Raw genomic sequence first — 27,143 nt, 5'->3', positions numbered from 1 at the left:
CCCGGAAATTGACCCGGTTTCCAGAAGAGTTTCAGTTTAGACGAATTGACTTGTTCACAAGAAACTCCCAACCAGCGCTAGTCAGGGTATATGTATGTGTCAAGGGGCAATGGGTGCATGCCTGTGTGTGCGAGTGTATCTCGGGGTACAGGTTGTACGGAGCCCATCTGTTTTGGGTGTCTAACAATGCCATGTCTGATCTCCCAGCAGGCCTCCTCTGTGATGTCCAAGCAGGTCAAACAGGGGCAGGGGACTTGATTGGCTTGGCAGTTTGATCTGTGTCCCCTCGTGTGTTATTCCCCTGCTCATCGTCCGTGTGGACTCTGCTTAACGAAGAAGCGAACTCTGGCGCTTCGTCCCGCTGTGTCCGTCGGACCCTGACACTAACCGGCGTCTCTAATGGAGCCGAGGCTGCAGCTGCGTCTGGTGGCATGGCAGGAAACGTCTCTCCTTTTAAACCCAGGAACGAAGGCTCTCGGAGATCAGATCTTGGGCAAGCCCAGGCTGGGCCTGAGCCATCAGCAGGTGCGCGGGAGGCGGCGAGGGGAGGAACAAGGCTGGCCCTCCAGGCAGAAGGATTAGCTTCAAACGCTCCCCAGACGCAGCACGCCTCCTCCCTTTGACAGCAGTTCCCTGCTCAGCAGCCGGCGCTGAGTCCCTCCGGGGTGCTGGTCCATGGCCGTCCTCGCCCGGCCCTCCTCAATGCCGGGGACCCCGGCCCGCTCTCTCGGGCCCCCATCCTGAGAAGCGAGGGGTGCGGCTTGGCGATGGTGTGAGCCCGGTGCTCGCCCTGGTGCTGGCTGGTTTCTCGACGGCGGGGAGGCACCCTGGCGCGGGACGGTGGGCACCATGAAGAAGATGTTCTCCTGTTCCACTTCGCAGGTGGCGGTGAGTCTGATCTTCCCCTTGCCCTGAGCTGGCCGGCGTGGGGGGGCTCTGAGCCCAGTGGAGGGGGGGCTCATTGCCCTAAGAAAGGAACGTTCCCGTGTGCCACAGAAGAGCCCTGTGCTGCGGCAGTCTAGGGGTGGCGTGTCTGCAGTCCCCCCTGGGAATAGCCCCGTGCCTACGCTGCCCTCCTTGGCAATCGCCCCATGCAAGGCCTATGCTGTTGTACAGGTTCTCCCAGTGACCACCGCACCCGCCAGCTGTTAAGGGTTCTGCCCACTGTGCTGTCCCCATGTTGCTAAGCAGGCAGCTCGCTGGGAGGAGGGGGCTCCCAGGGTGGGCAAAGACCGGGAGCCCCTGCTCTAGTCTCTGACCATAGCCCCTTGCTGCCGTATGGGGTGGGAACAGCGCTGTGCTCTCGCCTATAGGACTGCCCCTTGCGGACAGCATTTCACAGCCCGGCCCTTCTGCCCCTGGACTGCAGGGCAAGGGTCCTACAGGCTGGGGCTGACTCTGCGGCCGATGTTTGGGGGTGGGGGTGATGGGAGAGGAAGGACCGTCCAATGGTCAGAGCGCTAGCTTGGTCCCATGTCCATTCGCAGCTCTTCTCCGGACCCCTGCTGTGGCCTTGGCCAGCATCTGAGGGTTCAGAGCAGCCAGCAGGGCCAGTGCCCCCGAAAGCAAGAGCTCAGAGTAGCTAGTGAGGCTCTCGGAGCCTGTCCCCCTTTGCTTAGGGGGCCACCGGGAAGCAAATCAAACCAGAAATCTCTCTGCACGGAGCCTCTCTCCCTTGGTTCGCTGTCGCCCCCAAGCCTCGGCCCCTCCTGCCCATGGGGTGAATGCCATGCAGTTCCCAGCCTGCCTTCGCTCTGCATTGCACGCAGCGATCTGGGTTTGGCAACGGGAGCCTGGGGAGGCAGCATCCGGGCCTGACAAACCGGAATGGCGGAGTGGGGTAATTACTCAGGCAGCCAGGGCCTGTTGCATCTCCAGGGTGTTCCCGGGCTTGGTACAGAAGCCAGGGGCCAGCCCCCAGAGGAGTGAGGACTCAGTGTGCTCTGCCCCCCCACTCTCGGCAGAAGTTACCCCAACACCTTTGCCTTGTGGCTCCTGTACCCAGCAGTGCAATGAGGCCCTGCAGGGTCCACCGGGGATCTCCAATCACTTGCCTGTTAATAGGGATTGGGTGCTGCACATCTGTATCAGGGACAGATGTGTTGGTCCTCTGGTCCCACATCTTTAATACACTCCATAATAGCGAATAACCAATTGATAATCATTTCCTTTCATATCATCCTGAAGGACCCCAAACTTCTTTCCAGAGAGGTATAGTGTAATGACCCCTCCTATGCACATGTCTGCCCTCCGCTGGTTGGAATTGGAACTGTGTGTCATGGACCCTATACTACCAAAAAGTTCAGGGATCTTCTCCTTCACCTAAAGTGGTAGGGGGATGGGCCTGTGAGTGGGAGGAGCTGAGTTCTAGTCCTGTTTTTTCTGTGAAGATCCAAGTGGCAAAGGATGATTTACAGTTAATTAGCGTAGGCCCAGTTTACCAAATGCCACGTTAATAGAAGGTTGGTGATAATAATTTGCATGTCTATGGCGTTGTTCATTGGAGCACCTCAAAGTTCTCTACAACCACGCATTAGGGTGTGACTGTAGGGGGTAGGGAAGCATTATTGTCTTCATTTTCCAGAGCGGGAAACTGAGGAACAAAGCAGTGAAGTGATGTGTAAGTGGATGTGGTAGGCATGGTCCTGAAGTCCAATGTTGTGTGCTAAACACATCAGAACCAGACAGTCCTGATCTAACCATTAGGCAAAGCTTCTTTCAAGACCTGGGAATGGAACCGAGGCGTCCTGTTCCCACTCTAACCATTGGATCACACTCCCTCCAAGGTATGGAACTACTAGACCTCACTCATATGCCCCGCAAAACAAGCGAACAATTGCTTGGCTTCTCTTGACTGTCAAGAGACAAGGTGGGGAAGGTAATATCTTTTACCTTGTCTCACTAATATCGTGGGACCCACAGGGCTCCAATTACAGTGCATGCAAGACACAAAGAGAGCAGGTAACTAGACCCCATTCCCTGCTCGTACACTCTAACCGGGCTTCCCACCACGTGGTGATTTTCCCACTGCAGCCGTCTTCTGGGATATGGGGTAATTAGGATTTGAGCAATCATGGGGTGTGTTGTCCTTGTGTAATAATACACACACACACACACACACACACACACACACACACGCTCAAGGTGTGTAGGCGGGTATGGAATGTTAATCACCAACTACCGAAGGCTCAGGCTCTGCGGGTGCATTAATACTCCATGCTTGTGCAATGATTAGGGCACGAAAGACCCAGGGTTCAGTCCCGGCTCTGCCACACACGCCCTATGTGACTTGGGCAAGTCAAGAAGTCTTTGTGTCTCAGTTTCCCCTCCCTGCCTCATCCGGGGTGGGTATGAGGCTAAATGCATTAAATACTGCGAAGTGCTCAGATACTGTGGTGGGGTGAGCCAGATGAGTACATCAGACAGATTCTGATAGTTTTAAAAAAAACAAACTTGGAGCCAAATTGAAGCCCTAGTGTAAACAGATGCAACTCCAATGGATTTGCTCCCATCTGCTCTCCCATGGCTTAATTTATCCCTGTGTTTTCACTCCCCCCAGGCCAAAGTTGTCTGTGAGGGAGTTAAGTAGATGGGGAAACTGAGTCACAAAACATGGAAAGGACTTGCCCGAGACCACAGACGATGATGATAAAAAAATCTAGCTCTTCTATTGCAGCTTTTCATCCATAGATCTTAAAAGCCCTTTTACTAAGGAAGGTGAGTATCGTTGTCACATTTCACCCAGTAGGGAAACTGAGGCACGGAGCTTCTGGTTTTCGCTGCTGAACTCAGCCCGTTAGACTGCACTTGTGTCTCTGTCTTATATCTTGAATGATATACAATTCTGGACTGATTAAGACAACTCACTGCATTTGGTCTTTTGATCTGATCCTTCTCTCTCTTATTTTAATACTCATTTGGGCCATTCCTGTGTTAATTAATACACCAGAACGTCTTGTGTCACGTCTCTTTAGCAGCTGGTTAAACACCCACTTAACCACTCAGCACTCACTAAACCTGGGTGTAATGCTGTCCAGATTCTACAGCTGCCATTGGCTTTTCCTGTCATTAGGATGTCCTGCAGCTTTCCTGATTAAGCATGTCTCGAATAAGAAACATGACATTTAACCATAGGGGCCAGCTATTACCGCTAGGGCCCTACCACATTCTTGGTCCGTTTTAGTCAATTTCACAGTCATAGGAACTTAAAAATCATAAATGTCATGATTTCAGATCTTTAAATCTGAAATTTCAGGGTGTTGCCATTGCAGGGGTCCTGTGCCAAAAGGGTGTTTTGTGTGTGTGTGTGGGGGGGTGGTTTACAAGGTTATTGTAGGGGCGTCATGGTATTGCCACCCTCACTTCTGTGCTACTGCTGGCAGTGGCACTACCTTCAGAGCGGGGCAGCCGGAGAGCGGCGGCTGCAGTCCGGGAGCCCAGCTCTGAAGGCTGTAGTGCAGAAGTAAGGGAGGCATAGGATGGTATTGTCACCCTTCTGCACTGCTGCTGGCGGATCGCTGCCTTCAAAGCCGGGCACCTGGCCAGCAGCTGCTGCTCTCTGACCACCCAACGCTGAAGGCACCGCATAAGTAAGGGTGGCAATACCATGGACCCTCTACAATAACCTTGCAACACCCCCATGACCCTTTTTTGCGTCGGGACCCCCAGTTTGAGACACACTTGTTTCACCCCATGAAATCTGTATAGTATAAGGTAAAAGTACACGAAACACCAGATTTCACGGGACAGTCCAGATTTCAAGGTCCGTGATGCGTTTTCACGGCCACAAATTTGGTAGGGCCCTAATTATCGCTAATAAACCCCTAGGGGATGGCACTCCTGATGACAAGCATGCAGCTATAAATAGGCAATCCTTAGCTGAAAGGTAGTGTGTATTGTAAAGGCACCATGTTTTCTCTGTGCATCACATGCCCCAGAATAATAGCTAGTGTCTTGAGAGCCAATGAACTGTCACTCTCCTCTGTGTTATTCACTGCCTTTGGGAGAGCAGGAAACTGAGGCACAAAGGAAGATGTGGGTTAGTCCCAGGTTACAGAGGGCTCGGCTTTTGTAGAAACTGGCCTGGACACTCCTCACATATTTGTGGTTTGCTTTAGATTAATTCCTAAGGAAAGCCACAGAGGGTTGGGGGAGTGTCTGGACGAGCCCTCACAAGCTTGGTGACGCCCTTGAGTTAATTTGCAATCAACTCACTGGAGGGAAAAGCTCCAGTGTAGACGTACTCAGGGAGTAGGTAATAACAGTGGGTTTAGAACTCAGGCCACCTTGCTCCTAGTCTCCTGTTTAGTCTTTGCTCAGCCATTCTACATGCGGAGGTGGGGGTGAGGTCTGCCCCTAGCTTGTAGGGTGAGCCACCAGCAGCTGTGGGATTAGAACTCAGGACTCCTAGCTCCCAGGCCTGTGCTTAACCCATAGTGCGGAGCCCTGGCTCTGTTTGGCCACGTGGCCCTGTCTCCTCCAGCCCTGCCCGCTCTCACTTTCTCTGTGACGCTCTCTTCAAATCAGGTCGAGAGCTGGAACAAACACGACCAGAAGCTTTTCGAAGCCGTCGAGAAGGGGGATGTGGGCCGAGTTTCCGTTCTGGCTTCCAGAAAGACCGCGAGACCCACCAAGCTCAATGCCCTGGGCCAATCTGCGTACGTAAGTTTTCTTCTCCTCTTCCCTCCCACTAACCCAGCTGTTTTTCTGTTTCTAACCGTACCGCAAAGGCCTGTGCTCAGGTGGTTAATTCCCACCAAGCCAGGACAAAGCCCAGCTCCCTTCCAATCACATCTGCCGACCTATCGAGTGTCACTTTAAGATAGGGACATAGGATTTGCTTCATGCACCAGATCATAACACTGGCCTATCGGGCCAAACATTCCTCCCACCCCCATCTTCCTATTCCAGCCCAGCCCATTGGCCAATCCAGTCCAGCATCCCCACCTCCTGCCATAGCACACCTGCCCGTTGACAAGTGGGGTGGTCTTGTGGCCAAGGCATTGGGCTAGGACTCAGGAGACATGGCTCTGCCATTGACCTTGGGCAAGACGTGGCTGCTCTCCATGCCTCAGTTTCCCCACCTGTAAAATGGGAGAACAATCATTTCTCCCACCCTTTGTCTGGTCTATTTAGAGTCTAAGCTCTTCAGGGCAGGGACTCTCATTCTGTGTCTATACAGCAACCAACACATTGGGACCCTGATCTCAGCTGGGGCCTCAAGTTGCTTCTGGATTTTAAAAAGAGGAAGAATAACTAGAGCATGAGGTCTGGTTTCCCTCCCTCCTACTGTACCAGAGCAAAGCTTTGATCTCATCTAGCCAGCTGTCTCCAGCCCAGACCATTGGTCTAGCTATTCCTGGATCCTGCCCCTAACAGAGATCACTGCCTGATACGTTGAAGAACCGGGGTAGGGGGTGGGCAACGAAATCCCCATAATGCATCTGGCTAATTGTGTGATGCAGCACATGGTAGCGGGCCATTCCTGAGCCGCTGGTGCCCTGCACCACAGGACTTGACTGTCCCTATCTTACAGCACATGCTCACGTATGTTATCTCCTGTTAACCTGAGCAATGTGCTGCAGTACCGGACGGCACTGCCAGTTGTGCAGCTGGTGCTGGTTGACAGCGCATCAAATGATGAGTAACCCCTTCACCCAGCAAAGGCTGCAAAGACATGGCTGCCACTGGTGTCATAGGTACTGACTAGATCTAGGAATAGAACCCAGGAGTCCTGGTGCCCTGTTCCCTGCTCTGACCACTTGCTTACGCTCTGCTTCGACCTAAGAATAGAACCCAGAGTCCTGGCTCCTCATTCCTGGTCTAATCAAAATAGCTCACACTTCCCTGCCAGGAATAGAACCCAGGAGTCCTGTTCCCTTAACTCTAACCAACTAGATTCCACCCCCTTCCCAGAGGTCAGAATAGAACCCAGGAGTCCTGTTCTCTGCTCAAACTAACTAGCTCCCACCCCCTTCCCAGAGGTCGGAATAGAACCCAGGAGTTCTGGCTTCCTTACCCCTGATCTAAGCATTAGACACATCAGGGATTCTCCCACAAGCCTCTCTAGGAAGCCAGCTGGAGTTTCTCTCAGATAATGACTTTAGGGTGGAACGTTCACGGCTCCCCAAGAATGTGGCTCGCTGGGTGAGTTTCTCACCGTGCCCGCAATGAGTCCTGGCTCTCTGCCTCTTTGCAGGTTCCATCTGGCAGCTTCCAAAGGGCTCACCGAATGCCTGACCATCCTGCTGTCCCATGGGGCCGAAGTCAATGAGAAGAATGATGACGGTACGGGTAGGGATTTCCCTGGCTCGGCAGAGGAGCAGAGAGTGCAAGACTGGCCTGGACTGATGCTCCATCTAAGCCAGTGTTTCCCAAACTTGTGACACCACTTGTGTAGGGAAAGCCCCTGGCGGGCCAGGCTGGTTTGTTTACCTGCCCTGTCCACAGGTTTGGCCGATCGCGGCTTCCACTGGCCACAGTTCTCTGCTCCAGGCCACTGCAGACCCTGGCTCTGCCCATGGGCATGTCCTAAACCTGCCTGCCACAATCAGGATCTGTTACTGGGCACCAGGCATGTTGAGCCCGGAGATGAGTCCAGGGGTTGATCGGCCTCCCGCCCCCTCTCCGGGAGAGATTAAGCTGTTTTCATCCCTGTTCCATGCACCCACAGTGAGTCACAGGCTCCCCAGCTCTGGGCAGGGCTTAGCTTTCTGTTCCCGAGACGTGATGCTCTCCCTTTGCTCTGCTCCCCAGGCAGCACGGCGTTGCACCTGGCCACCATCGCCTGCCAGCCTCAGTGCGTGAAGGTTCTGCTGCAGGTAAAGATGGCAAATAGCCCTCCCTGCCCCCATGCTCTGGGCTGGGCACTGAGATGTTCCCTGCTGGGATCTAAAGCCATCAGTTGGACAGCCACAGGGTCCGTCTGATTTCCTTACAGACTCGCTTCACGTTCACTGACAGGGTCTGTAGGAGGCTACAGCAGGGTCTGCTGGTTTGGTCAGTGGCCAAGACCTCTTGGATTCTCCTCTGAGAAAAGATGGGCTATCCGGTCTATGGGTCTAATGGTTAGAGCAGAGTAGGGACTGGGAATCAGGACGCCTGGGTTCTATTTCCGGCTTTGGGGAGGGAGTGGGTTCTAGTGGTTAGAGCAGGGTGGGACTGGGAATCAGGACGCCTGGGTTCTATTCCTGGCTTTGGGAAGGGAGTGGGTTCTAGTGGTTAGAGCAGGGTGGGACTGGGAATCAGGATGCCTGGGTTCTATTCCTGGCTTTGGGAAGGGAGTGGGTTCTAGTGGTTAGAGCAGGGGGGACTGGGAATCAGGATGCCTGGGTTCTATTCCTGGCTTTGGGAAGGGAGTAGCTGTTTAGTGGTTAGATCTGGGAGGGGGAATGGGAGTCAAGGGCCTGGGTTCTATTCTTAGTCGGGGTGACTTGTGGAGAGTCCCTTCCATCACTCTGTGCCTCAGTTTCCCCAACTGTGAAATGAGAAAGATAGACCCTCTCCTTCCATTCAACAAATGAAGATCATGAGAGGGCTGTGCCTGTGATTTGCAAGTGGCACATTGGGAGCTTGGTGATCCACATCAGGTGGAATTCAAGCTAAACTGGGCCGGGATCAGCTGCGAATGCACAGCCCTGAGCCGCCTTGTGCATTTAAGGGATGAAATGAGACCTGAAGCTGGACGTACAAGTGGGGGGGTTCCCTATAGAGAAACTGGGTCCCTAACTTGGATTTCTGGGAGCACCGGTGGAGATGCAAAACATGAAGGTTCCCCCAGATCTAATCACATTTTCTAGCAGGGATGGAAAATGGAGGGTCCCCTTCAGAGCCCGGTGTGCCCAGGTGCAATTTCTACTCTCCGTTACCCCACTGTTGATCTGGAGTAACCCCAGATGTAGAGGGAGCTGTTCTGCATTTCCCTCTGCAAAACCAGAGATCAGAAACTGGGCCCCAGACTCCTCCTGGCTCTGTGGGTGGCATCCCACAAGGCTACCGTGCCCTAGCCCAGCCCAGCAGTGGTTATGCCCCGTCTCCTGGCATTTGAGCTAATCATTTCCCTCTGGGTGGCAAGGTGTGGCCGGGGAGTTTCAGTCTAGAGGTGACAGGGTAGCAATGGGTGAGACAGAAATATAACAGGCGTGTCTCTTAGCTCAGGGCAGTGAGCAAATGCCTGCTTGACGACTTACTGTGTTGGCTGTTTGGCCTGTGAGCAGCCAGCAAAACCCCTCCAGACGAACGGACGCCTTGGGATCCTCTGAGAGAAGGCGCCAGGGAGATGTGGGCAGTTGTTCCTGAATTAAGCCCTTGGCTGCCTGGATAATTAGCCCCACTTTACCACTGGGGAAGTGGAGGCTGCCGGACAGGTGGGGTTTGGCTCACCTGAGGTTCTGCAGTGAGTCAGTGCTGGAGATGGGGAAACGAGATCTCCTGTCTTCCCAGATCTGTGCTGGGCAGCCCTGTGGGGCCTCCATTGTGCTCGGGGCTGTACAAACACAGCCAGAGACTGTCCCGACCCTAACAAACTGGGAGTCTACACAAAGCCAGAGGAATGGTCGTTATCCTCATTTTACAAATGGGGAAACTGAGGCAGAGTTTTTTTTTTAAGTGACTTGCCTCAATGTCACTCAGGGAGTCCGTGGCAGCCTTGGGGCTAGAGTTTAGGCGTCTGGAGTCTCACAACAGTGCCTTAGCCACTTAATTGAGGGGCATCATCTATCCTGGATACCTGGAAGCCGTGCTTGGCCCACCCCAGGGTGAAGGTTCCTGCTGTCCCACATCGGCTGGGCCATGTCTCATTCTGGGGCAAGAGGTGGGTCTGCGTCTCTGTGCTCTAGCTGCCCCCTGGCCCATTGGTGCAGGGGAAGGGAGGTGGCTATTCTCACGCGCTGCCCTCATAACCACGTTTATTCCTCGCAGCACGGTGCCAACGAGGACTGCGTGGATGGGGAGAACCGCACCCCCCTACACTGGGCCGGTGAGTCAGTTCTGGGTGGCGCAGGCTGTTGGGCGAGGGGAAAGGCTGAGCCCTATCTGACATGCGCATCACGGCAGATCTTCTAATGGGGCAGAGGTGTGAGGGGCTCTGCCAGGCTGATCAGCAGGGGGAGGCTGAGCCTGGGCTCCTGGAGACAGCTGGAGGGGGCTGAGAGCTGGCCGGTGTCCCATCTCCCAGCAGGGAGATCTGACGAATTCTCTCCCATCACAGTTGTCGTCTTTCTGCTGTGCTAGAGACGCAAACATGAGTCTGCATACATGGGTGTCCCTAGAGTCTTCTCTCTCTAGACCTCACCATCCCCATACGTGTCTGTCTGTCTATCGCCGTGCAAACCTGCCTGTCTGTCCTAGCTACCTACTTGTCTTTCCGTCCCCTGACATACCTCTGTCCGCCTCTCGCTCCATCCCCAGACATGTGTCTGTCTGTCTGTCTGTCAGTAGAGATGGGGTGCTGACAATGTGGAGTGCCTGCGCATGTCCACTGGGGGTCGCCGTTGATTAGGTGACAGTCAGCCAGGGGCCATATGGACCTCGAAAAGGCTGATTTGAGTGTGGGCAAAATATACTAGTCCCTACAAGCCGCCTGAGTCCCCAGGATATTGCCCTGCAGGGATAGCGGGCGGGGAGCCAGACTGCAGGAGCTGCATCAGGGCAGTGAATTGTGTTCCAGCCATTCCCCCCACACCCACCTTCAAGGAGAGGACCTGAGTGACCAGAGATGGAACAAATCTAGAGTGCCCAGTCCCGTCTAGTCTCTAGTCCACCTGTTTGGCCAATGCTGCCTGGCTTGCCCAGTCTAGCTGTAACTTTCCCATGGGAGATGCCCTAACAGATCTAGCGCCTTCCCTGCCACTCCTGGGGGTTTAAACCCGCATGGGGAAATGACCCTGCTCGGGTCTTGCCTCGCCTGAAGAACCGCCCTGTGCACAGAACAAGGCCCCGGCTGCAGGAGGTCTCGAGTGATGAAGGTCAGACTGAAGACCTCTTCCCCCACCGGCCCTTGAGAGAGGGTGTACCTGGCACGCTGGGGCCTACGCGTGGCGGCAGCCGGGTGTGTCCCTCGAGCACTGACCGCTCCTTTTCCTCCTGCCCTGCAGCCTCCTCGGGATGTGCATCCAGCGTCTTGCTCCTGTGCGACCAGGAGGCCTTCCTGGATGTCACCGATAATGTGAGTATAAAACCCCCTTCAGGACAGGGCCCGGTGGAAGGACCCTCACGAGGGCTGAAACTCACTCCCCACGTGGAGGGCACAGGCCAGGGGCCTCATAACCTTTGCAAGGGCTCGGGGAGCCAGCTCCCGGCCGCTGGGTGCTGGGAAGCTGCGCTGGCTTTGGGTGGGGCTCCGCCACGCAAACCGCCTCTGCCGTACCTTCCAGAACGGACGCACACCCCTGATGATCGCGGCCATGGAGAACCACCCCGCCATCTGCTGCCAGCTGCTCCAGAGAGGGGCCAGCGGCGACCTCATCGACAAGGACCAGAAGTGAGTCTTGCCTGGGCTCAGAGAACAAAAAGAGCACTGGCACCGGGGGCATTGTGGGGGGGTTCCCCCGGGAAATGGGTGGGAGGGAGCAGTTCCCCAGGGACATTATGGACGTTCTCACCAGGGAACCGGGGGGAGGGGGGCAGTTTTCCAGGGAATTGTGGGCATAATTGTCTCAATATGGGACCTCGTCTCACCCACTGTCCCCAGATTTCACGAGGTGACCCCCAAGGCCTTTCAGAACTTCTGGGAGTTGTTGTGGGCCATGTGGAACAGCTGGCTCAGGGGGACTAGTCTGTTATTACAAGAGTCCCCTAAAATTTCTCAGCCTGGCCTGGGGGCTGGGACCACCCGAGATGAGGGGCATGACTGGGAGTTGGGCGCTTGCAGCCAGCCTGCCGTACCTGTATTACTACCTGGGGAGGGGTCGGGGCTAGACAACAGTGGGCAGTCCCAGATTGACCCCCTCCCCACCGTACAGGAAAGGTTAAGAACTGCTGTCCTAAATGGGAGTGGGCCAGAGCAGAGGGGGCCACTTGAGGGGGATTATCCAGGTGGCCTGGCTGCAAGGGGTGCCCCTGGGGCTCCCCAGAACTGACTCTGATGCCCCCTCACGCCCACGCCCCCCAGGACTGCTCTGATCCTGGCCTGCGAGAGCTCCAGTGTGGAGTCGGCTGAGTTGCTGCTACGCCACAGGGTGGATCTCAGCCTGGTGGACAGGATGGGCCACGACGCCCTGCACTATGCCCTGCAGTCCCAGAGCTGCCCGCTGAGGAGGCTGCTGCGCAGCGCCCTGAAGAAGAGGAAGAGAAGAGGTGAGGGGAAGGGGCTGCTGGTTTTGGGGTCAGAAAGGGATTGGGGTGTGGCGGGGTTCACCTTCCTGTGCAGCACGGGGCACGGGTCTCTTGCTGGTTTGAACTAGAGTAACAGGCAGATCCTTGGTCACTTGGAGTCTTTACATCAAGATCGGACAATGTCAGTAATGCAGCCAGAGGTCACGGGCCTGTCACAGGCGCGGGTGGGCCAGGTTCTGTGGCCTGCTATGAGCAGGAGGATCTACAGGGTCCCGATGGTCCCTTCCAGCTGAACATCTAGGAGAGGCTGAGCTATCCAAAATGCAAGGCTGGCACAACCATCAGAGATTAATGCAAGAAGCTTGCTTGGGGTAGGACACGTTTCCCACTCTGGAGGATGCTTCTAAAGGACTTGGGGGACTCTCTGCTGAGAGCCATTGGTAACATGGCAACAGTTAGTTAGCAGGTAGCATTCTGCTTCATTCCAAGATGCAGTAATGCCTCCGAAAGCAGCAAAAACTTCCCCCCCACCCGCTTCCACCTCCAACTTTCCCTTTGTGCCTCTAATCAGCTCCTTTGGTTGGACTACACCCAGCCTCGCTTGGGCAGGATATTGGTTGCTTGGGTTATTTTTTTTATAATGCGTGTTTGTTTAGTTCATTTGCAAGGAGGTCTCCAGCCTCCGGCAGCTTCTCCAGATGGTTTTGATTTCTAAAAGCAATAATCGGGCTTGGCGGGACTTGGCGAAATGTAATATCCAGAGGACCTTGTCTTCGGTGTTCTGCTCGCTAGGCTTTGGTTTCCATGGCGACTGCCTTATGGATGAGGGTCAGGGCCAGAGCCAAAAAATAAACCCCCGGAACGTTTCCAAAAGAATCTCAGCAAGTTTTGTTGAGGATAAGAAGAAAGCTTTGCATGTAGGGAGGAAATTCAGCGTCGTGGCTAACGCACAGGACTGGGAATCGAGAGAGCTGGCTCTGCTGCTGGGTGACGCTGGGCGAGTCACTTCCCCTCTCAGTGCCTCAGTTTACCCAATGGTGGTGTCCAAGGTTTTAAAGCCGAGGTCTGGAAGTTAGAACCCCCAGGTTCCAGTTCCACCTCTGGGGAGGAGTATTGCCTTGTAGTTAGAGCAGAGGGTGTTTCGTAGCTGGCTCTAGGATGGGAGTGTGCTCCCACGGTTGGAGTTTGGTTCTCCTGGGTGCTGCTGAGAGACCTTGGCCAGGTCACAGCTGTTGTCATTGGGGATGATCCATTTCTCACCTTACTAGCTGAATTCCTGCTTGTCCATAGCTGGGAGATCCAGAAGGCAGGGGCTGCCTGAGGGCAAGGCAACTCTCCAATCAGCGCTATGGAGAGCTTTAAAATTTCATTCAGTGCTTTTATTTTTCCCCTGGCAGATCACGGACCCAGCCATGAAACAGGAGCCACTGCACAGGTGAGGAGAACCCTTTTGGGGCCAGCCAGAGAAAGCCTGGAGGTGTGTCAGAGCTTCTTGGCTGCGTTATGCATCGATAAACTCCACAGTCCCTGGTTACTCACGGAGGATTGGGGAGGAGTTTAGATTGGATCAGGGCGGCCGAGAAGCATCAGCCCTGGTTGTGCTGCTGTTGCTAGGCCTGAATCCGAGAGCTTGATTCCCCAGCGCCAACCCCTGGTGGTGTCTGTGCAAAACGGGTGCACAAGACCTCTCTTCTCATCTGCCGGGGTTTTCTGCACTGGTGTAAATGATGGAGCGAGGGGCAGAACTGGGTCTTGTCCCTATCAATTTGGTTTACGTAGAATGCCAGCAAGAGCAGTGATTTTCAGTCTCAACCAGCCAAGAGGCAGATTAGAACTGGCCACCTAAGGTATATTGGGAAGGGAAAAGGTTCCACCTCCTAGTACCCATCCTCTTGGAGAGTGTCTGGCTGACTTTTATCCTTGTTATTTATAGGACAGTAGCACCTAAAGGTCCTCAATGTGCTAGGTGCTGCACATACCTCGAGGGCAGGGGGTTCCAAATTTGTGCTGGCACAACTCCATTTTAATCAAGTCTTTCGTGCCGGGATCCCAGACAATCTGGAGGATGCCATTTTGAAGAGCAAAATGGAGTCTTCCGCGCAGCGTGATCTCCCACCCACTGTACGTGTGAGGTCACACTGCGCGGAGGACACCATTTTGTAGCACCACTCTAATAAACTCATCTATTCTGTGTTGGTTCCAGGTGACCACCAAGCCACCAGAGCACAGCAGCAGCAGCACAACCTTACAGAGCGAGGGAGGCGGAGACACTGACGGGGATGAAGAGGATCTCGACGCCGAGGAGTGGAAGTGTCGGTATGAAGACGAGCAGACGAAAGTCCTGCAGCTGGAGGAGCAGCTGGTGAGGAAGGCGAAGGAGTGTGATGCTCTGGCAGAGGGGTGCAAGATGATGAAGGAGAGGATCTGGGAGCAGGTGCAGGAGATAAACCAGCTGTTGCCGGAGAGGGCAGATGAGGGCAGGCAGGTGTTGAGCCGCCGGTACAGCCGGGACACCACAGAAGAGGACTATTACCTGAACCTTTTGGCTGAACAAGTGCAAGAGCTGAAGAAGAGACAGCAAGAGGCAAGGAGAGGAGGAGGCCAGAATGTAGCAGTGAAGGAAGAGAGGATAAAATGGCCAGGGGAAGAGGAAGAAGAGGAGAAGAGACACCATCAGGAAGAGCTGATGCGGCTCCAGGCTGAAGTGGCCATGGCCCTGGAGGGGAAGGAGAGTGCAACAAAGAGGGTGGTGGAGATCGAAGGCCATCTGGAGAACATGAGGGCAGCGATCGCCGTCTACGAGGCCAAGAAGCGGGCCCACGGTGAGGCACTGGAGCAGCTGCAGGCTCGTGTCGCTGAGCTCAATGGTGACAACCAACGGCTCCGTGGGCTGCTGGGCAAGCAGCAGGGAGAAAGCCAGAAGGCGGGAAGGCAGGAGGTGGATCAGAGAGGGCCCAGAGCCGCTCTCTGTGCTGAGCTAGGCCAGTTCCTGTCATGGATGAGAGAGGCGGCTGCCAGAGCACAGGAGGAGAAGGCCGCGGTCCTCGCTGAAAACGAGGTTCTGAAGAGGGAAGCAGAGGAGGCCCTCAGGGGCATATTTCACCTCGAGGCAGTGCCATCAGAAGCCATCAGGAAGAGCATGGCCTCTTGGGAGAAGATGGTGATGGGCTTTGAACGTGCTCTGGCCAAGATGGATGAAGCCAACTCCAGCCTCCTGGAGAAAGCCAGGCCTCTTCAGGAAGCCATCTCAATCCCTCAGAGCAAGCAGGAGTCAGGGGTCTTGGTAAACGGCATGGTGGCTTCCCAGCTCCAGGAGCTCAGAAATGGCCTGGAGCAGCATGAGGAGGAGAGCAATGTCTTTAGAGATGAGGCTGAGTCTCCACTGAGACAACCTCAATCCCTGGAGAAGCTGAAGAAGGGCAGGATGGAAAAGGACCAGCTCCAAGATGGCCCCCATGGGCAACTCAGCCCTAGGCTGAGGAATGATTCTGTGGAAACCAAGGGCAAGGCCAGGAGGAGAAGCTCTGACCTAGAGAAAGAAGTGTCGGACCTGAGACAGAACAATGGCAGCCTCATGAATGAGTTGGCCCAGCTGGGCCGGGAGAGGGAGAAGCTACAGGATGAGCTCCAGCGCCTCTGGCAGCACCAGAAGGAGGGGTCTCCCCAAGGAGAGGCGCAGGGCCTGATGGAGGAGCTGAGGCAGAGAGTGGCCACCTTGTCCCAGGAGCTGTCAGCTGAGAAGGAAGAGACCAAGAAGCTGAGGCTAAGGCTAGAGACTCAGAAGAGGGAGATGGTGGTGCTGAGGGACAGCTTCCTCAAGCAGATGATGGGAGAGGCAAACAGCGTGGGAAGTCAGAGCCTCAGCACCTGCATCTTGGAGGAGCTGCACTGGAAACTGGACAACCTAGTGAAGAAGCATAACGAGGCCCTGCAGCTGGTGTCGGAGATAGAAGAGGAGAGCCAGGTGCTCGGGGGCGACCAGGCTCCGGCCGGGCAGCGCGAAGCTATCGACGCCTCCGTGGGGGGCGAGAAAAGCCCTGAAAGCCACAGTGTCCAGGCCCTCGGTCAGGACGCGTCCGAGACTTTGGAGATCGTTGGCGGAGAGCTGGTGCTTGAACCCTGGCGTTGGGTGAATGAGCTGGAGAGAGATCTGTGGGAGCTGAAGGAGGAGCTAGAGGCAACTCAGGCCACCCTGGGCGGTGAAAGCCATGACGTGACCAAGCTGAAACAGATGCTCGACCGACTGCCTGTGAAGGTGGCAGAGTTGTGCTCGGAGGAGGAGGAGACCCTGCGGATGCACGAGAAGGCCTGGAGCTCCCTGGCGCTCCAGACTCAGGCTCTGGAAGAGGAGCTGCGAGCCCTTCAGGAGAAGCATGAGGAGGTGAGGGAGAAGTCCGCCCAGCGGGAGGAGGCCCTGGCTGCAGAGAAGCATAAGAACAAGGACCTGCTGGCCAAGATGGCGGAGCGGGAGAAGGAAGCAGGAGAGCTGAGAGGGAAGTTGGAGCAGCTGGAGACGACCATCCAGAAGCTGAACAAGAAGGTGGAGGAGCTCTCTAGGACCTGCCAGGACAAAGAAGGGAAGGTAAGACAAAAGAGACCTCTGGAGCGGGCCAGAGACCTATTAATGTAGAACAGCCTGACACCGAACCCATTGAACCAACAGAAAGGCTCCCATTGACTTTGATGGTGGCTGAGATCTTCAGCTGGTGTAAATCAGGGTAGTTTCATTGTCTTCAATGGAGCTACACCGACTTACACCAGCCAGCGATTTGGCCTATAGATTTAAGAGGAAAGGACTGAGGATGGGGGGGTCTTCACATACTTCTCAGCGGGATCACCTGCTTCCCTGGCATGACATCCCACAGCGAGTCCCTGGATTTGCATGTCCAGCTTCCATGGGATTTGCAGGTGTTGCTCCCAGGGCACAAATCAGCCTTGCGATGCTATTGGTTGATATTTTCAAAGGGGGGGTGAATCCCATAGCCGGCTCGGAGGGTCTCACGCGCTGGTCCTTTAAATGTTCTGGTCTGGATGCGATGCTCAGGGTTCGATTGTTAGCTCACATTGGAACTTTGTCCCATGACAGTGGGTTTGCACCCTTATTGAGAATACCCAAGGGCCTGATTTTCAGTTGCCCAGCAGTGTAAAAGATAGTACAACTGAGAATCAGGCCCTGCTGTGTTCTACAGTATTGGTCCAAAGCACTAGAAGTGGAGAAGGGGGCAGTCATGTAGAGCTGGTATGTAGAGATGCCCAGAACAACCCATTTGCAGTGCGCACTCAAGTTTTCATTGATCCTACCAGCCCCAGGAACAACCCTGCATTTTTTTGAGTGCCACACATTGGCACCATAGCTAATAACTGTTTATCTGCATAGAGCCCTCTGTTCACAAGTCTTAGCAATTTGGATCATCACTATAAATGTTACAGGGTGTTCAGCAGAAACTGGCCTGAGACTCACCAAGTCTGTTTCACAAAGGAGCTCCTGACTCGCCACCCCATGGGAACAGCTGTCAGTCGTTCCTGAACCAGGCTGGATTCAGAGCCCATGACTTGTGTCCCTAGCCTCTGTTTGTCAGAAGGTGGTGTTGGACGGCTGGAGAGAGATCACTTGATCATTACTTGTTAGGTTCACTCCCTCTGGGGCACCTGGCATTGACCACTGTTGGTAGACAGGATACTGGGCTGGATGGACATTTGGTCTGACCCAGTACAGCCATTCTTCTGTTCTTTTGTTCTTACGTTATCCCAGCTCTAGTTCCCTGAATCACCCATTTAAAAAGCAAAGAGGACCAGGAGCACAGTGTCAGGAGCTATAGGTAAAAAGGATTGGGGGTCAGAAACTGGTATCTCCTGTGGAATGGAGAATTCTGTAAAACGTTCAATTTGGAAGCATCAGGTTGTTTTGTTTCAATAACGTCAGAACGTTTCATTTCAGTCCGATAAAGATATTTCATTTTGGCTATCAGTCTGATTCACGTTGGCTTGACTTTCATATTAGATGAAAATATGATTGGATCAGATCAAATACCTAACGTACCTAAATATAGGATATTCATTTTCAGAGTTTCATCTAAGAGAACAGTCTACATGAAATGAATTGACACACCTGTTGAAATGAAATGTCTTTACAGAAACTACACGTTTGTTTTGTTGTGCTAACGTCAAAAGTCAAAATGATTCAGATCGACTTTTTCCCCCGTAGAAAAACGTCAGCGAAACTGACGCGTTCCTGTGAACTTTTCAGTTTCGACAAAGCCGCATTTTCCAACAGCAAGGTGTTCCGCTGGAATATTTTTGACCAGATCTAGCTTGGGGAGGGGTTAGTTGCAACATCCTAGGGGCCAGTGGGTGTAAATTGACCTAGCAACTTTGAAGCAGAGGGAAGAAAACTGATTTAGGCCAGCGGAGGAGCAGGCTGTATGGAACCCAATCTGCGACGTGACATTATTCTCTGTCATTGAACTGTAGATTAAAAAGCTGCTGAAGGAGACGGAGAAGCTTTCGGCAGAGATCCTGGCCCTCCGCAGTGAGAATGCTCGTCTCCAGCTGCAGCTAGAGGTGAGTGGTGTGCTACCCTGCTTCTGTAGGAATGCTCTGAGTGAACGGTGTCTGCTTGCCAGGCCAGGTGATTGTGGGAGTTTTTACAGTGGGAGGTTCTAGTTCACCTAGGTGATGCAGCATACTAATACCCAGCACAATAGTCATTCAGATTGCAAGACTCGTCCATCCGCATTGCAGTCAGGGTGCCATTTATAGGTCTGAGAGGCAGCATGATCTAGTGGGTAGATGCTCTGGACTGGGACTCGGGTGACCTGGCTCTGCCACTGACCTCCTATGTGACCTGGAGCAAGTCCCTCTCTGGGACTCAGTTTCTCCTCTCACCCTTTGTCTATTTCATTTGTAAGCTGTTGGAGGTAGAGGCTTTTTCTTACCCTGTGCACATGCAGCTTCTGGCATAATGGGTCCCTGATCTCTTCTGGGGTGCTATCCTAATAGAAATACAAACACCTGCTGGCAGATTGAAACTTACCAGCACTGTCTATTTTTACTTTCCCAGGTTAAGGAAAAAAATCACCAGGAGATTGTTACTATCTACAGAACCCATCTGCTCAATGCAGCCCAGGTACAAACCTCAGATGGTCTGGGTTGTGTGGCTTCAGGTAGTTTTCAATACATTTCTGCTCCTGCTGGTTCCCATAACCGTTAGGTGATTCTCCGCAGGAGCTTAAAAGGTTCTCGCTGAATTCTGCTGTAACTGGCTTGAGACTCAGAGCACTGAGGTACTGTAGCTAGAACAGGGGAGGACTGGGAGTTAAGAGGCCTGAGATTTAATCTCTGCTGTCGGAGGGGAGTGGTGTCTGGTGGTTAGAGTAGGGGGAGCTGGTAGTTAAATCCCAGCTCTGGAAGAGAGAGTGTTACAGTCCCCTGATCTAACTACTAGAACGTACTCCCTCCCTGAACTGGCAACAGAGCCCAGGAGTCCCAGGTCTCAGGCTTCACTGCCCTAACCCACTCCTGAGTTCTCATCTCGACTCTGGGAGGCCATGCGGTCTAGTGGGATGAGCACAGTCCTGGAAGCCGGTGTGACTGGGCCCTAAATCCCCATTCTGGGAGGGGAGTGGTTAGTGGTTAGAGCACTGGATTGGGAGTCCTGAGTCCTATTTCTGGCTCTGGACACGCCTCCAGCCATTTGGAGCGACCTGGCCTGCATGGTGGGTCAAAGGGCTGACTAGAAGGTGCCTCGCACAGCCAAGGGGCTAGATTTTCCCAAGCTTATGCCCGGGTGCAGGGTCCCCAGCACTGCACAGCAACGAGTAGGGACGTTGTAGCCCTGCAAGCCACAGATGTCTCTCTGCCGGAGGACCAAGGGGGCTGCCTGAAAGCAGGCAGCACTGGGCGTGGATGGGGCAGAGCTAGGAGACGTGCAGATCTGGCAGGTCCTGGCAGCAGAGGCTCTGCCTGACAGGCCCTTATGGATGGATGCTGGAGCAGAAAGGAAAATTGTTTTTCCCTAGCAGAGCGTGTGAGGCAGTGGCTGAAACATGCACTGGCCCTCCACAAGGGGACGCTGTGCTGCAGAATGGCAAACCCAGGGCTGGCGGAGGGGTGGGGAGGGCCAGACCATGGACACCAGTGTATTACACGGCCAGAGCACAACAGGCTGATCGGGGATGGGGTTTCTTCTGGCTCAGGGGTTCATGGATGAAGAAGTTCACTCGATGCTGCTCCGAATCCTGAGGACGAAGGAGGAATGAGCTTTGCCCTCCTCTTCCCGGGAACTAGGATCTTGCTTCTGTGCAAGTGAGTGTGTCTGTCTGTCTGTCTTCCCCCCCTCCTCCGCCCGTTTGCTTCCGAGAAGGTGCAGCTCAGCCTGCTCTCATCGAATGTCCCCGTAAGGTCCCCATTGCCGTAGCATCCAGGTGCTGCTGTCATACAAACCATCCAGCTGAAAGACTTTAAGTCACAGCTGGGATGCTCAGTGATCACTCAGCGGGTCGGGTGCTGGCAAGAGAGCTTCTGGCTGGGAAGCTCAGCCCTTAAAGGCACAGTCCTCAGTACAGCAGCAGCACCCACCCCCCTACCTGCCCCAGCCTTGGAGCTGGCAACATTTGTGCAGCTCCAGGCCCTCTCCCCGTCACTGCTTGGTACAAATCATTTGCAAATGAGCTCATTCAATCATCTGCGTTATAGGGTCACACATGGAGGTGTGCAAAACTTGGCAGCTCAGTGTCTGTGAATCCCTGATGGGGCAGTACCTTAAGGCCACCCCTCTCCCCAGCGTGACCTTGCCCTGGTATCACTGATGCAGTGTTTGTGGGGGTCAATCCCAGCCTGTGTGTCAGTGAACCTGGGTTGTGCCATAGATGTAGTGCTGCGAAAGGGCCACTAGATGGTGGGGTGGGGCTGTGCAGCTCAGCGGGGCATCATGGTCTTTGAAGCCCCCCGCCCCCCCCAGTATTTCTCAGGGTCAGGGCCGTATGGGCCCTTTCACAGCTGGAGACCTTGCTTCAAATCGCAGGTGAGGCTGGCTAAGCATGAGCAGACAAAGCCAGAATGCCATAGACGACCAGGCCTGTAGGTAGGAAACAGGTGGAGCGAAGCACAAACTAGCTGCTGGCACTGAACTGACCTCTTTATAGGTGACATGTATATAGACATATGCTACTTCTGCTCCCTTCTGGATGGACTCGGAACTGCTCACCTGTGTGTCATGTAGCCTCTACTGCTAGTCACTTGTGGAGATTCTCCTTTAGTTCAAGAGACAGGGGCTTTTGGAGCAGGAAGTTTCCGGGGATATGAGACAGACAGGAACGGACACATGCCACGTGATCTCTTCTAGAGCAGGTGCAGTCAGACAGGAAAGGGCCTGCAAGCAGCCTGAAGTATGAAGTGACGGTTCCATTTGGTACAAACCATCCCATAAGACAAGGCTGGATCAAAGCCTCATGTTCTGTTTCTCCCTACTTACCTGGGCTCATCGCTGAGGTATCTCAGGCCCAGCTTCATCCCATGCCTGTGTTGAGCCCGGCACAGGGAGTGGGGGGGAGGGAAGCACTGTGCTTCCCTTATTTTGGAGCTACTTCAGGCATCCCTGAGATCTGCCTTAACTTGCGCTCAGCTGCCATAGCGTTGCACCAACTGAGGGGAGTGGCCAAGCCATGTCTCCTCCTAGCCCCACTGCACCCGGGCTCCTACAGGGCCAGTGAACTCACCTCCCAGCTTAGAGGGCTATTAGCCCAGAGGCTTTATGGCCCCTTTGCACTGGTGTAGCCAGCACAGAGGGGCCACGGCATACAGGTGGCTCCTGCCCCTGGTGGGTCCCACAGCTGGATGTAGCTATCCCACTTGAGTCTGAAGGAGGAGGCTGGAGAAGAGGTTTTTCTCCCATTCCATGTGTGGCCCCTGGCTCCTTGCAGGGCCCTGATCAAGGGGCAGCTCTCGACAGGGCAGCTGAGTTCACAGCTGTGACACAAGGCATGGGTTGAATCTGGATACGTGCTGAACCCTGGTTGGTGGGGGCAGGTCCGCGGGTACAACTTGGTAGAAAGCTGGAAAGGCACAAGCCGAAGGCAAAGGTCTCGTTCCCAGTCACTCTTTTGCTGTGACTGGGGCCGGGATGGAGGGAGTGAAGGTGGCTTTAAGTCCTCTTTCCACTGCCCATATTGTGGGGCTGTGCAAGGCCGTGGCTGTCCCCCAGTGTACATTAGAGCAGCCTCAGTGTTGCTCTAACTTACAAGCTGTTTTCGATGGGTCCTGGGAGACAGAGAAGTAGCACAGTGCTTTCCAGCCACACCCCTGATCTGCCATTGATCCCCCATATCTGTCATCTATGCCCAAGATCCACCAGCTGCATAGAGCCCTTATGCCAGCTCCATAGTAGCCAAGGAGGCCCTGCACAGGGTGGATTCTTGGGTCTGTTTTTGCCCTTTCTAAGGCCCCTTTGAGCTGTCCAGAGCAGCACAATGTGTACAACAGACTCAGCTCCTTCCTATCTTGTGCTCCGCAGAAGCGTGGCGACTGCAGGGTAGTTTGTTTGGCATGAAACTGATGCTCAGTGTCTCCCCCCTTTAAGCCCTCCAATAAAATCCCCACCATGAATGTGATGCGGGTTGGCCAGGCCAAAGAGACTTTCTGCAGCTGGAACAGACGCTGCGGCTGGCGGGCCGGCCACGCAGTTGGCGTGCAGTTTGGCACATCTGATCTCGGGTTGAACTTTAAGCGTTTCCATATGAGAAATGTGATTTCCCCAGGGGAAGGGAGGGGCCACGTCACCCGGGAGCGGCTGAGGCTATCGCTCATCCTCCATGCAGTAGAAGAGGAGCAGTGGGGGTCGCAGCTCAGCGGGCTGCAGATGGGGATGATTTTTATTTTTTAAAGTGACAGGATGGCTTGTACGCAGATGTCTTCTTCTATTGCCTCTGTTTAGCCCCATCAGCATGTTGAGGCTCAGAAAGGGCCAGCCTTGGCTTCCCCAGGAAATCCCAGGGCGGCCCAGTTTGGGTGGCTCAGTAGGGGATGCTTTCCCCTCTCAGGCCGTCCTGGCCCTAGTGTAGTGCAAGCGGATGACTCGTCAAACCAAGGTAAACGCCTAAGGTTAAAAGGGTTTACGTGGGTGCACAGTATGGGTGTGCACTGATTAACTGACATATCTAAATCAGTCAGGCTCATAGATTTAAAGCAAAAGGACTGGTATAATGGGATAGCCTAATTTTGGCAATTAATTGATCTTTGACTACTAGCGGTAAATATGTCCAATGGCCTGTGATGGGATGTTAGATGGGGAGGGCTCTGAGTTACTACAGAGAATTTTTTCCTGGGTGTCTGGCTGGTGAGTCTTGCCCACATACTCAGGGTTTCGCTGATCGCCATATTTGGGGTCAGGAAGGAATTTTCCTCCAGGGCAGATTGGCAGAGACCCTGGAGGTTTTTCGCCTTCCTCTGCAGCATGGGGCATGGGTCACTTGCAGGAGGATTCTCTGCACCTTGAAGTCTTTAAACCACAAGCCGAGGACTTCAGTAGCTCAGACATAGGTCAGGGGGTTGTTTCAGGAGTGGGTGAGATGTGCAGGACGTCAGACTAGAAGATCATAATGGTCCCTTCTGACCTTAAAGTCTATGAGTCTATAATCTAGCGCACCCTTTCCCATACAGACAGGGCCTTAGTCTCTACCAGCACGCAGGCAGTTTTTGCTGCAATTGGTTTTGGCTGCAACTGACCTTGGTCCATGCAGAATGACCTGCCTGCAAAGGTGTGACATTAAACTGAAATGTCCATTTATTCCAAGGGCTGCAACATTTTCCAATGCCGGCTTCACTCCATTTAGGAACATTCCAGGTAACAACCAGGAGGAGACTGGAGGGCCAAGCCCATACCTTTCCAGCAGCGAGGATAGCGCTCGAGGAACCAGCTGATGCATCACTGGGACCACGTCTGCCACCCCACCAAGCTAGAGACCCATCCTCCAAGGATGTCAACACAAGATGATCACCTCTAAAATGGCTTTGGTGGTTTTTCCCCCTCCCAACCTGCCTCTTCTTGGTCTCCACGTGCTGCTGGCTGAGCACTGGGGCTTTATTTCAAATAGTCCCAGAGATTTGAAATCATTTACCTTTGAAAGATGGGCCGCAGGGCAAGCGTCGCTTGTTGTAACAAACCCAGGCACTGCAGCTGCTAGACGCAGTGACTCGATCAGCCTCTCGCACGCCTGGATACACGACTAGAACCCAGGTCGCTTTGCGCCACAGTCCCCGCCCTCTACCACTTGCACTAAAGGACAGCTCCCTTCCCTGTTTGTAGAGGTCATTTCTTTATCTTCTCTGAGGGCACAGCTAGCTGAGAGCAACGGGAAAACATGCACCAAGTAAACTCTGCGTCAGCCTCCCTCTCGCTGCAATTGCGGACTGATGAGGCAGCCAGAGTGTTTGAACTTTGGTAGCATTTAGGAGCCCCCTGCATGGAGCAGGATCCCGGGGTGCTAGGGGCTGTACAACCACAAAACAAAATGACGGTCAACCAGGGTTCCTTTTCCTGCCTCACCTATCCACCACGGAGCTGTTCCTGTTCACTGGGTGAGCAAGGTAGTGGGGTTTGCCCTTCAGACCATGTGGCTGCAGGAGCGAATCAAGATCGGATGCATTGCAGCAGTGCTGAACTCTCCAATTCAGAGGTGGGGGCAACTGTGACATCTGTCCTTGTTCTTTGTTTCCTGCTGGATCAGGAGACAGTCTGATCCTGCTCCCATTGGAATGAGTGGCCAAAATGCAATTGATTTCCAAGGCACGGGATCAGGTCTCTAAAAAGCAGACAGCTCCTTGGTGTGCCTCTCTTACATCAGAGGCTCTGGCTGGTTGGCTTTGCCCTTGCCTCAGGCCTGAGTCTGTTTGGCTGTGGAAAGAAAATGACCCACTTCCAGATGTTTGTTCTGGAACCAGGCTTTGGTGCAAGACCAGGTTCTTGTGGCTTCTGAGCAGTGCTGGGAGGAGCGAAGCACCGGGGGGAATGAAAGCGCTGAGATCAGCAAACAGAGGGAAGGGATTTCCACTGAACTGGGAGCTGAGATACTCTTTGTGGGCCTAGAATTTTGTCACCTGGTCTCAGCCTTGCCACCTGAAATAGACACTAGCATAGGCAGTGTTGTCTAGTGGATAGGGGACGCGACAGAAGACCTGGGTTCTAGTCTTCACCCTACTGCCTAACCTTGGGCAAATCCATGTTGCTGCTACATGCTTCAGTTTCCCTTCCCAGACTTTGTCTATTTAGATTGGAAATTCTTTGGGCGGGGATTGTTTCTTAAGGTGTGTTTGTAGCGTGCCCGCCCTCCTCTGGGCTGGGGCCCCTAGGTGCTGCTGTCATAGAAGTAACGAATGATGTGTCTTTGTCACTCAGAAACCCATTAAATTGGAATTTTGGAAACTCTTATGTTCTTCTCTTCTGATGCAGGTTGTTTGTTTCCCCTGCGCTGCTGGGCTTCCATTCCACTTATCGTCAATTTCTCTGTCAGGGTTTGGGGAGAAGAGAAATGATCTGGAGGGGCCTGACCAGGGCTGAGAGCGGAGGGCAGCTCCCACTACCTTGCCTGCCTGGCTTGGAGAAGCCCTACACCCACCCAACCTCCCCACAACTCCCCTCTCTGGCTTCCAGGAGCTGCATCCTTCTCCCAGATCACCCTCCCCTCCTTGGCTTGGGAGGGCAGCACCATCCCCTCACCCACCTGCCTTTTCCCCTGCTTTGGCAACAGCTTCTCTTCCTCTTTATTGCACTGCTGTGACCAGATCGATTTCAATTACAGCAGGGCCAGGTGGCCATCGTAGACCAGGCTGTGCGGTATTACCATTGGAATTGCCACTGAAAGGCTCCTAGGACCGTTCATGGTTGCCCCACCCCTTGTGCAGTCATTTCCGTCTCCACGCTAGGCCGAAAAGGGGACCGCGGGCAGCCAACGAGAACCCTCCCGTGCTGACTGAGGTGGTGAGGGCTTGGCAAGATAGGTCTTTGCCATCTCCCATGCTACTGACTGCCTGACTTTTGCATTGCAAGGGGGTCCCAGAGACTCATCCTCTCCCAGAAGTGTTCTCACCCCCTTAAACCACACCACATTAGCAGGAAATGGCCGGGGGAGGGGGGAGAGTGGTGTGTGAAGGGGGAGGGATGTTGTGCAATAGCTTTGAAGTGTTAGGCATGCCCATGATCATGCCACAACCTGCCCGGTGCTGCTCATCTTCCTTCAGCCTTAATGCTTTGCGCTGGATCTACTTCCATACCAGAAGAGATGCAAGAAGCTTCTATTCTGCCTATCCAGGTGCTCTCCTTAACCTGATTGACTTCATGATCACTGGTAGCTTTTTATCCTCACGCCACTCCCCTGTGACATAAGGGGAGTTTTATCCCCATTTTAGTACAGGAAAGGGCACTGAACAGATTAAGCAACTTGCCCAGGGTCACACAAGGAGTCGGTGGCAGAGCCACGAACTCAACCCAGGTCTCCTGAATCCACATTCTGTACTGTATCCACTAGATAGTCCTTCCTACCAAACACAATCAATTGCATATATTCATAAGCTCCTTCCACAGCAGTCATAGAATCATAGGACTGGAAGGGACCGTGAGAGGTCATCTAGTCCAGTTCCCTGCACTCGTGGCAGGACTGAGTATTATCTAGACCATCCCTGACCGGTGTTTGTTTTACCTGTTCTTAAAAATCTCCAGTGACAGAGATTCCACAACCTCCCTAGGCAATTTATTCTAGTGCTTAACCACCCTGACAGTTAGGAAATTTTTCCTAATGGCCAACCTAAACTGCTCTTGCTGCAATTTAAGCCCATTGCTGCTTGTCCTGTCCTCAGAGGTAAGGAGAACAATTCTTCTC

General features: G+C 53.9%; 1 protein-coding gene across 1 annotated transcript; it reads left to right on the top strand.

Moving 5' to 3' along the window:
• The first annotated feature begins 369 nt into the window (after positions 1-369).
• ANKRD35 (ankyrin repeat domain 35) lies at positions 370-25,838 on the top strand. The gene is made up of 14 exons (XM_050930663.1): positions 370-888; positions 5,527-5,657; positions 7,199-7,287; positions 7,756-7,820; positions 9,919-9,976; positions 11,094-11,164; positions 11,373-11,479; positions 12,110-12,294; positions 13,671-13,708; positions 14,477-16,855; positions 18,745-18,834; positions 19,334-19,399; positions 20,469-20,577; positions 24,063-25,838. Exons 1-13 carry the CDS (start codon positions 850-852, stop codon positions 20,529-20,531), a joined length of 3,381 nt encoding a protein of 1,126 aa, XP_050786620.1. The 5' UTR covers positions 370-849; the 3' UTR covers positions 20,532-20,577; positions 24,063-25,838.
• The last annotated feature ends 1,305 nt before the right edge of the window (positions 25,839-27,143 follow it).

This window comes from Gopherus flavomarginatus, chromosome 20 (assembly GCF_025201925.1).
Source record: "Gopherus flavomarginatus isolate rGopFla2 chromosome 20, rGopFla2.mat.asm, whole genome shotgun sequence".
In the NCBI taxonomy this organism is placed as follows: Eukaryota; Metazoa; Chordata; order Testudines; family Testudinidae; genus Gopherus; species Gopherus flavomarginatus.
This window is presented reverse-complemented; position numbering and strand designations above follow the sequence as displayed.

Bases quoted from the DNA above. Each gene is read 5' to 3' on its own strand.
- ANKRD35 (XM_050930663.1), top strand. From the start codon at position 850: ATGAAGAAGATGTTCTCCTGTTCCACTTCGCAGGTGGCG. The intron at 12,295-13,670 runs GTGAGGGGAAGG...TTCCCCTGGCAG, and splicing joins GAAGAAGAGGAAGAGAAGAG to ATCACGGACCCAGCCATGAA. The intron at 19,400-20,468 runs GTACAAACCTCA...CTTCTGGCTCAG, and splicing joins ATCTGCTCAATGCAGCCCAG to GGGTTCATGGATGAAGAAGT.